Below are 15,343 nucleotides of genomic sequence, written 5' to 3'. Positions count from 1 at the left end.
AGTAATTAAATGTAGCATTGGTAAATATTGGCATTATACGCAGTCATGGAATACCTAAAGGGTGCACATAGTGATGGGAAGTGTCTGTGTGTTAATAATGTAGTTACTTCTGCCCTAAGGAAGCCCCAGAGTACAGGGGAGATAGGAAAGGAGACAATTTTGTGACAGAATTTAAGGACCGGATTCAGATTTGGGAATAGAGTTAAGGCCCCCATACATCAGCAATCAGAAAACCACAATTGAACAAATTTGAAGATTTATTGCCCGATCTTAGGATTTCCCAATCTAGCAATCTGCGCCCATACATTACAGATCTTTTTCAGTGATTTGCAGATCATTTTCAGCAAACACAGATCTGCCAATCTTGAAAGGCCCATCATTTTACTAGTAACGGTCTGCAGATCACCTCCATACACTGGCAATCTACAGCCCCAATCCATCTGTGACATCCAACATGTTGGACAATTTGATTCACCAATTCCAATCACTTTTTGGTTGAAATCTGTGAACCCCATACATTACAGATATTTTTTACACAATCATCTGCAAAACGCAAGATTGCCCCAATTGATTGCTGATGAAAGAGCAAGTAAAGGCCCCCATACATCTACCGATGGATCGCCGGATCCTGTGATAGGATCGGAAACGATGTTCCGCCGGAGAATCGGTGAAATTCTCCATGTTAGATTTCACCGATTTGCAAATCACAATCCTATTTTGATCGTGATCTGCACAATCAGTGAACTCCAACATGTTGGATTTCACCAATCCTGAGATGCCGGGTTGCAGGATAGCAACAATGCGGCGATCCGTCACTAGTGTATGGGCCCCTATAGTGTGCCATCTTGGTAAAACCATGCTGCACTGCAGGTGGGGCAGATGTGCAATGTGCAGAGAGAGTTAGATTTGGGAGGGGTGTGTCCAAACTGACATCTATATTACAGTGTAATACTAAAGCTGTCCAGCATTTGTGGGCTACATGCAGAAGCAGCCAGTATTTACCCTGCATGAAAAAAAACATATGTATTAATAACCAGAATACAACTTGTTAAACACTTGTGTAGAAGATAATTTACATTAAGCAGAATTGTGGCAACCCACCTTAGATATTATCGACCCATTTTGGATTGCTACAACATATGGTTTATGACTCACGGACAGTAAAACAAAATAATCCTACTGTCAGAAGGGTATAAACAGACAAAATCATGCACTAAACTACTAAATGGTTTGTAAGTCATTACATGTTTTTTCACTGTACACAAGTCATACAGGTGCATGGTCTGCATACCATCAAAAGTAGTCATTGGATTTACAATCTAAGCAAATAGGGTATGTTGACATTACACCATCCCTTACTGGGGGTAAGATAACTAACTTGTTTTTACATCAGTTCAATTAAACATGGAGGATCATGGGAGCGGTAGTAGAATTAGGAATCAATCTATACTTACAGACCACGACTGCAGGAGTTTGATCGCGCTCTGAAAATCTTTATCTTGTAAGTACTTATCAGGACCTAAATCAGCCTTAAAATTCAGAATGAAATACATTTATCAATAATATTCATAAAGGATAACAGACAGTAGCATGACACCAAAAAGGGGCACTGGAAAATAAACAAACAATGGGCTGCAACAATTAACAGAACGCCTTTTACTTTTTAATATGTAACACACGTGACTGCGACTGGCACTAGTTTAAATACCAAATGTTGATAGTTACTTAAATATTCAAGACCATACAATCTACAGTATAACGCACATTAATCCAGTATATTGTGGCATCTTCTTACAGATGAATGAAGGTTCGTGTGCGTAGAATAAATGGCACCCCCTCTCATCCGCACAATAGAGAATATAGCCTTATGACTGGCATTCCTAAAGCACATGAATATCACTACCAGCCATAGTATATATAGTAAATGGTCAAAGAGATCACATGAAATTAGCTATATGAATAATCTAATTACCCAGCTTAAAACCAGATGCTCTTTTGGTTGATTTTTACACTTCATTAGAAAATATATTTTCCGCAATCTCCAACCTAGGGAAAAAAGAAAGACAATATGAGATTTACAAACACAGGTACTTCCAGGCACCAGGAATACGTTACTGTTCATAAAACCAAAATACCTCACCTATATCTTTCAGGGGTTCAACAACCTCAAATTTAGGCTCTGATCGGAAGAACATGGACACTTGTTGTAAGGCAATTTCTGCAGGTGTATAGAAGAGGGGTGTATCAGCGTCATCACATGATTAAGCAAAGCACTCCCCATTAAAATATTTATATATATTATTGGAGATACAGCTGAGATACCGGCAGTTGGGATACCGGCGCCGGAATCCCGACATCAGTCAGAATCCCCGCGCCAGTATCCCGACGGTAAGTATTGGGATTTGGGGAAGGGTTAGGGTGCTGAGCACCGGTATTCCGTACCCAACCCATATTACTGGGTAGAGATTCCCATTACATCAAATTCTATCACTTAACGCTAATAAAAAAAAAGGAAGACAGCATATGTGAGAGTGTTAGGAAGATTACGGATTTGATTTAGAGTTAACCAGATTAAAACCACTACAGAAATTTTCATTTTACATAAACGTAATAATCCAATTATAAGGACAAGCACTACAGTCTTGCAAACAAATCCATCTTTTTTGAATCAATCATTGAGTTAGCTGAAGAATGAAACTAAAAACACACATATATATATATATATATATATATATATACACACACACATATATACACACACACACACACATTTAATATATATATATATATATACACATTTTATATATATATATATATATATATATATATATATATATATATATATATATATATATATATATATATATATATACATACATATACACACATTATATATACACATATATATATATATATATATATACACACACACATTATATATACATATATATAATTATATATATACACACACACATTATATATACACATATATATATATATATATATATACACACACACACACACACACACACACACACACACACATATATATATATATATGTGTATTAAAAAAAAAATGCAGTTTAAAGCTAAAAAGGGGTGATAACGCAAGTGTACCCTTCAGAAGTACAGTTTTAAAAGCATTTCTGGAACCACCGCAAATGAGAAACTTGCCCACCATAACTTTTGCAGAGTGTGCACCTGTAAAGGGCATCATGCGTTTCTGCCAACTAAAATACCAATGAGCTCCATCCCTAACTAATAGCTCCTGGGCGTCACACCAGAATGCTCCAAGTTAGTACAGGTCTTCCTACACTACAACAGAACAGTGTATATACGGTTTATGCTTTGTTGCTCTCCCACAAATTGCAGGTCTACCATTGCACTATTATACCTCTGCATAAAGTAAGCTGCTAAGGGTGCTGAGCCTTCCTAAATACTACAGAAGCGGTATGATCTGTAACGTCAGTCACTGGTCACACAATCTCTCCCACTAAAGCTGGGTACACACTAGACGATATCTTGAACGATTTTGACAGATTCCAACGCCTCGGAACGCCAAATCGTTCATATCGTCCAGTGTGTACGCACGATGCCGATGAGCGCTCCCACGGGTCGTCTGACGCATCCTCAGATCTTTTGTACAGATCTTTTTGCAGAAAGATCAGAGGATGGCACTAGTGATGCCATGCTGCCGAGTGCAGCATGGCACCCGCTACTAACTCGCCATCGCTCCCAGCATCGGCAAGTCTGTATGCACCCCCGCCAGGTCCTGTCGATCACGAGATTGTGCTGGATACACATCGTTTTAGGTGAACCCAGATTTGAATTTCTTCATCGTGACTATGGGCCTGATTCACAGGTGAACGTTAAACCCATCGCGGCTGCATCTTTATACAAAGCGGTACTGAGAATTTATGCTAATGCCGCAGACGCCCACCGGCTGCAACTCTAATCTGCCACTTGTGTGCAAAGACACGCCATCGGTCGCACCAGTGAGCTTCGTAGCAACCCTATGATGCTCACACTGTCCGGCGGAACTAAGCTGTGACACACACACAAAATGGTCGCAACACACGTGCTTGGCTAGCCACCCCCCCATTACCTCCCATAAACGCACACTGCCAATTACTCTGCGTCCAAATTCTCATTACAGCCATCATCTGTAAATCGTAGCACCACAGGCCCAGTGCAACTCAGATACATGCGCAGTACAAAAAACATCGGCCAATTGCGCAAACATCAGAATTGCGTCCACCTGTGAACTTAAAAAAAAAAAATGCAGAATTTTAGTGCAATATTCCTAACTCAGCCCTTCCAAAATGGAACCCGCTGGATCACATGTAGACCAGACTGCAACCCCTGGTAAGTAATCTTTTTGGATCAAGTTCCACACAAAAATTAACTAGCCTTTAAATGAGCGTCCTCATGTTACCTTCCCTTTCTGTTGTGTCTTCAACATCGCTAAATTACATGCAAACCAGAGGCAGATCATCTACTAGGCTCTCACCGAAGGCCTAGTGGGGACTAAGGAACCCAGAGTACAGTAACCAGTTTCTTTATTGGTTATCACTTCACTAAACTATTTTTAACAAAATTTTTTTTAAAGCTTTCCATTTTTGATTATGCGTTTTGCTTTCAGACACTGGTGCACCACCAGCTGTCCTTCAGCAATAGTGGGCATGGGCAGCCGATGCAACTAACTGCACTTCAGCGATTGGTGACTCTAGCAACACTTCAAACAGAGATGTGGTGCACATGCCCCAAAGTGGTCTGTGCCGTGACTGGTAATTGCTGACAATCAAAGTAGCGGCAATGGGAGAGGGCAAGCCACAGCATTGTAATAGAAATACAATATCAACAAAGGTAAATAGATGGTGGAAAGATTGAGTCATGGAAAAAGCGTATCTAAGGAGGTTGGGGAGACTTACACCATGTCTAGGGCCCATTGGGTGTTAAGCTGGCTCTGGCAGTATAGTCTGGCTAATGAGAGATTAATGTCTGTAATGTAAACAAGCTATTGCAGCTGCCGGCAGGGATTGTTTGCAGATCAGAGGCAGCTGCAGCAGCAGTTACTGTCCCTCTATCATTCCCAAGGCACTATGCAGTAAGTGACGGAGCAGACGTCCCTTACATGTAGCAGCTGAAACTCAGGTGTTCACCAACACAAGACACAATTATTATTACAAGGTTGCAGAACATTTTAATTGATATGTAAAAGTTTAAGGGCTTTCATTGTGGAGGAAGAATTTCTAATATGCATAACAGACTTCCTATATGCAAACCTTCCGAAAGACACCAGGAACCCCACCAAAAGCATAAAATATTCTGATTTGTACTGTGCCCTTCAGTCAGTGGAACCTCTACATATGCACTGTAGGAATAGGATTACTATAAAACCAGGGGTTCCCAACCAAGGTCCTCAAGGCACACTAACAGTCCAGGTTTTAAGGATAACCATACTTGAGCACAGGTGTCTTAATTAGTACTGATCTAATTTTGATTTAACTATCTGTGCTCAAGCACGGATATCCTTAAAACCTGGATTGTTAGCAGTGTTTCCCAACCTTGGACCTCAAGGCACACTAATAGGTGCCGAGTATTAATAAGTGTGCTTTTAATGTTTTATATGCAGCAGCCCGGACCCTCTCCTGCGACCACGGCAATGGGGAGTTTAACCCCCGGTGCGCTACGCTGCACCGGGGAAGTATGGGTAGAGTGTGGCTGCATGTTGGGGGACAGGGAGAGCCAGGACCCAGTATCACCAGCACTGAAAAATTAAATCTCCAGCGCGTACACAGTTTAAAAGCACAAACACTGCACATGCTTTATAATAAACTGTATTAAAATATATAGAAAGTGTTATGCATCACCGCGCTATGTTTGTGTTGAGAAACAAGCAGCTCAATTATTAAGTAATAGCTATAGAGAAAATTATGAGCGCTGTGTGTAATAATTAAATTAGTGGCACCTGTGGAAAACATACTTTTGGTTAATATACATATATGTTTATAGATTAATATAATCTTCATTGTACACTTATAAACCAAACATATTTTATAACACGTTGAATATTTCATGTGGCACCTTTTTAACTCATTTATTAATAAATTACTATACTCCTACAACATGGAGAACACCACATGGATACCGCTCTTTTTTTATCCACTTCCGGTGACAACTTCTGGTTTTTAATCAAAATTAAATAAACTTTTTAGGTATTTAAACAACTCCCAATGGATCAAATGCCATTCTTGACATAGTGCCTGGGCACAAGGCGATTTGCTTCCAGCATCCGAACATCCTGGCTGCAAGGCCGCTCACATTGCCTTCTGCTATCTGCTGACGTCATCACCCAGCGGCCCACGTGGAGCAAAAGACAAGGCCAGGCTCTAGCCCACCAGCTACCATTTTAGGCCGGACCTGTACAACAAGAAGCGCCCACCGGAGTGACAAGGTAGGGACAGTTAGGGCTAACAACATTGCGGCAATAGTGACTTTATACCTTAACTCACCTCACAAAAGTCTCGAAAAGGAAATATAAACATATGTATAGTAACCAAAATTATTTTTTTCCACAGGTGCCACTAATTTAATTATTACACATAGCGCTCAGAATTTTCTCTATACCATAATGTGTGTGTGTATAATAAATAAATATATATATATATATATATATATATATATATATATATATATAGACATGCCCGTCACTCCAGGGTAGATGCAATATGGTGGCGTTACCCAGGTGAGTACAATGATTAGGTTTTATGGTCATGTGAATTATGATGTGTGTGTATGTATGTATATATATATATATATATATGTATATATATATATATATATATATATATATATATATATATATATATATATATGCAGTCTCTTTGTGCCATGTTTGTATTTCTTGTCCCTGAAGACGGGGGATTAACCCCGAAACGTGTCGTTGGAATAAAGGACTTTTACTGCTTCTAATTACCAACCTGCAGAGTGCCGCTCATTCCTGTATCTGTAATATGTATGTATGTATGCATATATATATATATATATATATATATATATATATATATATATATATATATATATATATAGCTTTAAAGCACTGCAGCTGATCTGCAATGCATTAGTGTATAAAGCAGAGCTTGGTCCTTTCTGAGGGATCAGAGGAATCAGCCGACACCAATCAGGAGGTGAGGCCACAGCTCGTTGACATAGAAGCAGTTCCAGGTGCCGATTGTAGGAGCCTGGGTGTACGTAAGCGGATGCAAACACTGATGGTAGAAGTTTGGTGGTGGCAGCATCGTTACACGCCCACTGCGGAGTGGCCGGGTCAGTAACAGGCGGTTACTAACAGTAAGCGGGAATCCCTGATTCCCGCTAAACTCAGTGGGGATCAAGCCTAATCAGTGATTGGGTAGAGAAGTGAGGTCATTCGGTCACAATAATATTGTGTGATAACTGTTCAGAGTACTGGATGGTACGATTCCATGCTTCTGCTGCCCACGTGGGCAGGGCTTCATTATCAGGTATATACAGACAGGTGAGAAATATAGATCATTGAGCTGCTATGGGAAGCGGCATCAATATGAATGTACAAATATTCTGCAGTGTTAATATATGAACATTATAATGTTATGCAATAAGCTCTATTTGGTATATAAGTAACCCATGCCCGATTAATCACATACCAGTGTAATTTGCAGAATAGCTGTTTGGGTCTAGGAATTTTTTCACCGTTTCATGATTGCTAAGGATATGATTAGAGGTGATGACGTTTAGATAGTTCTGTAGCCCTTTCTGTCTTTCTGCAATAAATTCACGATCCATGTTCCCTATTAGTTTCTTGGGAGGCAGAGGAAGACTTAGACCTGAAATCTAGGAAGACAGGAAAATTCAGAGTAAGTAAAACATTGTTGGTATAACTTATGAATCACAATCCTAAAATACAAAAACAAACATGGAAAAATTGCATGGCTGGCTTGTTCCAAATCGTGACGCAATGTTTTGTTGATCCACAAACAGTGTGGTTTGCCTAACCGGGTACAGCGATTAACACATTCAGTCTATTTGAAATGGACAAATACAATGAATTTCTGAGCAAAGATTCAGCCTTTTAGAAATAATACTAGTTTAGTTTATATTTTAGATCTGACAATCCCATTAGATTGCAACCTTCCAGAAGTAGGGCCCTCTCTTCAGCTGCCTGCTCCCACCTAATCTACCTGTACATCCTAGTATAATCCCTCTTCCCTGTTTTGTAGGAGGTGTATTTTGTGTATGCCTTTTCTATAATGGTTTATGTGCATTATGCCTAATTTTGTATTGCTCTTGAAGTTACTATTCTGAATGTCCTGTATTTTACATTTGCTTCCTTTATATTTGGCCCCCTATGTTTTTTGTACGCACTGCAGAACTTAGTACCAAACAAACAATAATGTAAAACAAATATAAAAGAACCAATTCACAGACCAGGTAAAACTATATATACATAAACAGATTTAAAACGCTGTTAAGTGTTTCCGTCCAGGATTTGGAAATCCTTTGAACTTCATTACTCCATTCTCCTGTATTGTGGACCAAACTATAAAATAATGTCCAACCAGACTTAAAGTGTTTTGTCTCATTCTCCCTGAAGACATCCCTCATAGAGGAAACGCGCTGAGTTAAAGTGATAGCACATAGTGGTGTTCTAAACACATGCATTTACCATGGTCACAACTTTAGATAGAGCACCAAGCCAGCGCCAAGGGATAGTCAATGTAGCAAAAAATGCATGCCACGTGCTAGTGCAACACCAGCGGGTACCTGGCATTAGAGCAAAAAGAGAGTAGATATAAGATCAACTTTGTCACCCAGCTGTTTTAATAGCTTTAAAAGAAAAGTAAATTTTAAATATATTATTCATAGTATTGTAGGGGTGTTCTGTACTTAAGTCATTAGGCAAATGTTTAAACTCACAATAGGTCAGCGAAAAAAGGATTGTAGCTTCTCACCTTAACTGGCATGAAGACCTATTAAGCTTTGTCTTCACCTTTGGATTTAGGATGATGTTGGGATACATTAATCTACTGAGATATGTGCAACCTAACATTCCAGTACATTAAACAGTACCCCCGATATAAATTTATATATATATGCACCGAACAGCCATAGCATTAAAACCACTGACAGGTTAAGTGAACAACATTGATTATCTCGTTACAATGGCACCTGTTAAGGAGTGGGATATATTAAACAGCGAGTGAACGCTGGACAGGTTTCTGAGCCAACAGGACCTACTCATAAAGCTATATCGATCCACTATACCTTTTTAAGGAATATAATAGATGACACTAAGATTACAGGGGGTATGGCTGGAAGGCTGGTACAATTCCCTACCTTGAATATGGCACAACTCGATAAGGCTCTTTAGATTTCTAGGACTACCTTGACAGTAAGCATGTACACAGAGCTTTTCCTTAACATTTACCACAATACTTATCTCCGATCCGACGTTTCCGTATAGGGACATCGGCTTCTACTGCTTGCCCAAAATGTCATCAAGAAGAAGCTGACACTTATCACTGTTTATGGGCGGGCCCAATAGCTCAATATTTTTGGCATTTAATCCGAAGATATGCTGAGGCGAAATTTATAAATGATGTAACTTTCACTCCAGAATGGGCAATATTAGGAATTTTTGATCCAGATATATGAATTTCGAAAGCAGGGAAGAGACTTTTGCTAGTGCTTAGTGCCACAGGAAGGAAGACTGTCTTGCAAGGATGGATTGATGCAAACTCCCCCCCCCCCTCCTTTATTTCTAAATAAACTTAATTTTATATTTAGAATGGACTGGATAGAAATGATTCTATATAAAGATATGAGAGCGGAAAGATTTACCACCTGGGAGTCTGATGTAAAACACCCTTCCACTAACAGTAAGATTACAAATCCACCAGAGTCTTAAAAATTCAACATGGTATTTAACCAGATTAGCAGTGCAGGACCAACCGATTTAGCTGGATTCATTATTGGGGTACTGGTAGGTCTCCCACCTGGGTCTCCGTGTCAGGGTTCTAGTTTACGGGAATCACAACTTTGACTATTATTGTAGTCAATATTTACGCTAGTATGTATATGTTTCACAATTCACTGATTATATCTCACAATACAGTGTATGTTGTAAGGAACCACAATATAATGTACTTAAAGTATATATGAGAAACTGGCCATGATTGAAAGGCGTCAGAGTACACAGTGCATCCCAGCTTGCTGTGTATGGGGCTGCATAGCTGCAGACCAGTCAGAATTCCCTCCTGTCCACTGCCGAAAGCAGCTACAATGGGCACGTGGGAATCAGAACTGCACCATGGAACAATGGAAGGTGACCTAGCCTGATTAATCACGGTTCCTTTTACATCATGTGGACGGTCTTGTGCGTGTGTGTAGTTTACCTGGGGAAGAGATGGCACCAGAATGCACTATGGGAAGTAGGTTAGCTGGCGGAGAAGGTGTGATGGTCTGGGTAATGTTCTCCTGCGAAACCTTGGGTCCTGGCATTCATGTGGATGTTACTTTGACACGTACCATCTACCTAAATATTGTTGGAGACCAAGAACACTCCTTCATGGCAACGGTATTCCCTGATGGCAGTGGCCTCTACAAGCAGGATAATGCGCCGTTACACTGCAAGAATTGTTCAGGAATGGTTTGAGGAACATTACAGAGTTCAAGATGTTGACTTGTCCTCCAAATTCCCCAGATCTCAATCCGATCGAGCATCTGTGGCATGTGCTAAATAATCAAGTCCAAGACATGGAGGCCCCATATCTCACAACTTAAAGAACTTAAAGGATCTGCTGCTAATGTCTAGGTGTCAGATACCACAGGACATCTACCGAGTCCATGCCTCGGCTCGATAGGTTAGTGGCGATGCATTTGTATAGAAGGGGCATGTGTATACTGTTTTACAAATGCTAAAATAAATGTTAATAGTAAAATCGGACTTTTGACCCTAATATTAAAGTTTCCTTTGTAGAGGGTCAATATAATTCTACTTTAATAATATTGAAACATCCGTATGGAAGATGTCCAAATATGCAAGCTTTACTTCAGGATGTAGAGTTAGCCATGACAGTGATATTAATCTTCCTAAATTGTTAATTTATAGATTGTCTGAGGCCAGGGCCAGATTAAGGTCTGTGGGGGCTCCTGGGCAACAAACTTGTGGGGGCCTCTATATACCACCGTTTCTTGTCACCCTAGGAACAGTTATTTTTCCTTTTTATTCACCTTAATGTCCCCAGTAGTAAGGCCCCTCTTGCAATGCCCACTGTAGTAGTGCCCCTTATGCAATGTCCCCAGTAGAAGTGCCCCCAGTAATGGTCCCCCCTATGCAGTGCCCACTGTAGTATGCCACCCTATGCAGTGCCCCCTGTAGTAATGCCCCTTATGCAGTGGTCATCCTATACAATGCCCCCAGTAGTGGTCCTCCTATACAGTGCCCCGAGTACTGCCCCTTCTATTTTGCCCACAGAACCACTCATAGTCCCCCCCTATGCAGTATCCCTTATATAGTGCCCCCAGTAGTAGTCCCCCCCTACAGTGCCCCCAGTAGTAGTCCCTCCTATGCAGTGCCCCCAGTAGCAGTCCCCCCTATGCATTGACCCCAGTAGTAGTCCCCTCATATAAAGTGCACCCAGTAGTAGTCCCCTCCTATAGTGCCCCCAGTAGCAATCCCCCCTATGCATTGCCCCCAGTATTAGACCCCCCCTATACAGTGCCCCCAGTAGTAGACCCCCCCTATACAGTGCCCCCAGTAGTAGACCCCCCTATACAGTGCCCCCAGTAGTAGTCCCCCCCCTATACAGTTCCCCCAAGTAGAAGTCCCCCTCCATGCAGTGCCCTAGTAATAGTCCCCCCTTATGCATTGACCCTAGCAGCACCCCCCCAGTGCCCCCCATGAAGCGGCCCCCTTATACAGTGACCAATGTAATAGTCCCCTCCTATGCAGTGCCCCCAGTAATAGTCCCCCCCTATGCATTAACCCTAGTAGCACCACCCAGTGCCCCAATGAAGCGGCCACCCGCCAATGCAGTGCCCCTTACACACACACACAAAAAAAAAAGATACAACTTACCTGAATCCCCGCTCCTGATGCGACCGTCGGCTCTTCTCCTGAACTATGGGAGAGACGTCAGCGTCATGACGTCTCTCCCATCATCAAACGCTGCGGGGGGAGCCAGAAGGCGGAGCTCATGAGTGAGCTCCAGCCGGCTCCCTCCGTTGACGCAGCAGCCAATGATAGTCTGTGTGACTCTCATCGGCTGCTGTAACAAACACACAGCTGCCGAAAGCGGCTGTGTATTTGTAACTGTGTAGTGTGGCCGCACTCACTGCGCGGTCTACACTACACTAAGCGGCGGGTGCAGACAGCGCACCGCTGCTAGTGAGGGCCCCTCTGTGTGTGGGGGCCCAGGGACGACCGTCCCTGTCACACCCCCCCCTTAATCCGGCCCTGTCTGAGGCAAGACAATTCACTGCAGGTTCATGGGATCGCTGTATCTCTTATGAAGGCTATTGTTTTATTATAAATTGTGACTTTACTCGCTTTGCATATAGCTTTAAACAAAGCTTCTCTAAAGCTGGGTACACACTAGACCAGAGGTTCCCAAACGCGGTCCGCAAGGCTCCCCAACAGTGCAGGTTTTAGAGATATCCACGGTTGAGCACAGGTGGTTAAATCAAATTGACTGAGATACTAATTAAGTCACCTGTGCTCAACCATGGATATCTCTAAAACCCGAACTTTTGGGGAGCCTTGAGGACCGCGTTTGGGAACCTCGGCACTAGACAATGTGTGTACCCAGTGACGGCAGAATCCATTGGATGATATATCGGGCGGTCCGTACACACTGTACAATCTGGTGTACGACAGCCTGATAGGTCGTTCCCCCACCTCATCCAGAAGCATGGCGTCATTCCTCCAATCTTCCCTAACAGCGTGCTGAATTGAATAACTCCGGGAGCTCCCTCTCGGTACTATCATTAGGGCACTGAATTGAAACGGACCCTTGGAGAGAGAAAAATAGGGAGATATAAAGAAATCTATTTAATAAACAAAAATATGGCTTTAATCCAGCATTTTTAGCCATACTTTTGATTTCTCTGTATTTAGTTCAAATGAAAAATGCAGATTAATCACAAATTTCTCTGGCTTTTCATTTCTCCTTACACATTCCTGCAGCTCCCATTGGATATTATGAGGGCTGTGCAGGATTGGTATTTATACAGATGAGAGGAGACGTCACCAACGCTGATAGACACATGCGCGGACAATGCGAAAGAGGTTTGAAAGCTCCTAGCCCGGAGAGCCCTTTACCACAAGGACTGTCCTGCCACTTAAGGGGCACATCCACTAGACGATCTACTCCCTGTCCAATCTCTAAACTATTTTCCCTTGATTTTTTCCCTTGAAATTTTAAGCTTTCAGTCTGAACAATTTGCAAACGATCTTTAATAAATCAAGTGAAACTGACCTGCATGTTCAGTCGACTGACAAGACGCTCAAACGACCAGTGGGAGCGCGCATCGTTGACCGTTAACGACCAAACACTGCACGATTTATAAACGATTTTTAAACGATTGAAAGATAACGACGTCGTTATCGTTCAATCGCCTGATAAAATTGTGTAGTGGATGCCCCCCTTTAGATATGGAGATAAAAACAAAGCAAAAAGCTGTGATTTTTTGTTCTGCTTTTCTCTTTATTAAATAGACCCCAAAGCACCAACCGATCAGCCCCTAACTGACATTTTACAGGCAGCGCTAGATAAATGACAGCTAGAAGCGGATTGGTTGCTATGAGCAACTTCTCCACTTTACCGCTCTCCAAGATTTGATAAATCTCTCAGAAAAGAGTCCAGAAAAAAGTGCTGCGCTTATCTTTTATGGTGTTTTGATATATTGTGAAATAAACAAAGCCAGATCGTTTGTTATCACCCTCAATGGATAATTACTTCTGAGTCAAGAAAGGTAAAATAGTTTACTAATTGGTTCAACATGTGATTGCAGATACACAAATGAAATAAACATTAACATATAATACAATAAAAAGATATTAATAAAAATATTACACTGAGGGATTTCGATATCAACTTGTCGTGGTAATTGTTCTTATCCCATCAGTGTGGACAATGCAGATCTGCAGCCTATTTATGATAGACAGATGGTTTGTGCATGCATATTTTTTGGCAAGTGGCAATTTATCTGTATGAGTGACTAGCGTGCCACTGTATAAATGGAAGTCATTTTTTGATTAGATGAATGAAAATAAGAATATAGTACAGTCTAAAAGCAGCGTCCCGCTTATGGATAGTACAGTAGGTTATGAGGGGATGTCGTTGGTGCACTTGCCGCGGTGCAAGGGATCAGATTTTACACTTAGGCTGCGGGCTATCAGCGTGAGTATGTCAGGCGCTCTGGACTAAGCTCAATCTCTAGTTGCATAACACTGGGGTCCGCCTGTGTGCAGGTGCCCCCCAGTGTCCAGCTTGTGCAGAGTTGATGCCGTCATCTGTGCTGGGGGTAAGCCGGCTCAGGGCTTCTGAAGGACGATCAAGGGTTCCAGGTAACCGATCACTTATCTAACATACGTTCTCTGAAGGTTTCATTAAAGTATCTTTCAAGAGAAATGTTATTTCCTTAATACATTTACCTTATGGGCTCCTTCACACCTATGACATTATATTGTGTTTTCCACAAGGTAATAAAACACATGAATAACACAATCAAAATAGAATGTAAGTAGGTTATGATTTTCCCACCAATATTAATAGTGCAATTAACATTTTTGAACCCTCCTTGTCACATTAACACACTCCTAGTGCAATAGTCTGCAATGGTAATATAGCACAACGCTTAAAAAGCGCATGTAAAGTAGGGAAGCAGTTGGGAAGCCAACGAACGGAATCCCGACCGCCGGCTTCCCGACTGTCTAATCCCAGCAGGGGTTAAATGACAGGCGTCGAAATCCCGATGCCTGTCATTTTACCTACGCCGGGAGCCCAACACCCGGCGTACCGATCGAAGGTAAGCCGGGCGCGGACAGTCGCGCGGGGGGGGGAGCTTTTGGGTTGGGATAGGTTTAGGGCTCCCGGGGGGGATTTGGGGTTAGGCACCCCCCCGGGAGGTTAGGCTAGGGGAAGGGAGGGTTAGGCACCCCAGGGGGGAGGTTAGGGTTAGGCACCCCCCCGGGGGACTTAGGTCTGGGCGGCGTGGAAGGGGAGGTTAGGGTTAGGCACCCCTAAGGGAGGGTTAGGGGGTAGAATAGGATTAGGAAATACTTACCTTGGACGATCAG

General features: G+C 42.0%; 1 protein-coding gene across 5 annotated transcripts in view; it reads right to left on the bottom strand.

The window, feature by feature from the left end:
* PXK (PX domain containing serine/threonine kinase like) overlaps nucleotides 1–15,343 on the bottom strand; it is an 85,839-nt gene that overhangs the window by 34,589 nt on the left and 35,907 nt on the right. For all 5 annotated transcript variants that reach the window (XM_088472692.1, XM_088472693.1, XM_088472694.1 and 2 more), the window contains exons 4-7: nucleotides 7,689–7,875; nucleotides 2,141–2,218; nucleotides 1,973–2,046; nucleotides 1,455–1,529 (exon numbers count right to left, since the gene is read on the bottom strand). In XM_088472692.1, coding sequence (XP_088328818.1) covers nucleotides 1,455–1,529; nucleotides 1,973–2,046; nucleotides 2,141–2,218; nucleotides 7,689–7,875 — 414 coding nt within the window. The remainder of the gene's footprint in view (nucleotides 1–1,454; nucleotides 1,530–1,972; nucleotides 2,047–2,140; nucleotides 2,219–7,688; nucleotides 7,876–15,343) is intronic.

This window comes from Taudactylus pleione, unplaced genomic scaffold, assembly GCF_031769625.1.
Source record: "Taudactylus pleione unplaced genomic scaffold, aTauple2 ptg000128l, whole genome shotgun sequence".
Taxonomy (NCBI): domain Eukaryota; kingdom Metazoa; phylum Chordata; class Amphibia; order Anura; family Myobatrachidae; genus Taudactylus; species Taudactylus pleione.
The sequence above is the reverse complement of the archived record's forward strand: the minus strand, read 5'-3'. Positions and strand labels throughout refer to the sequence as shown.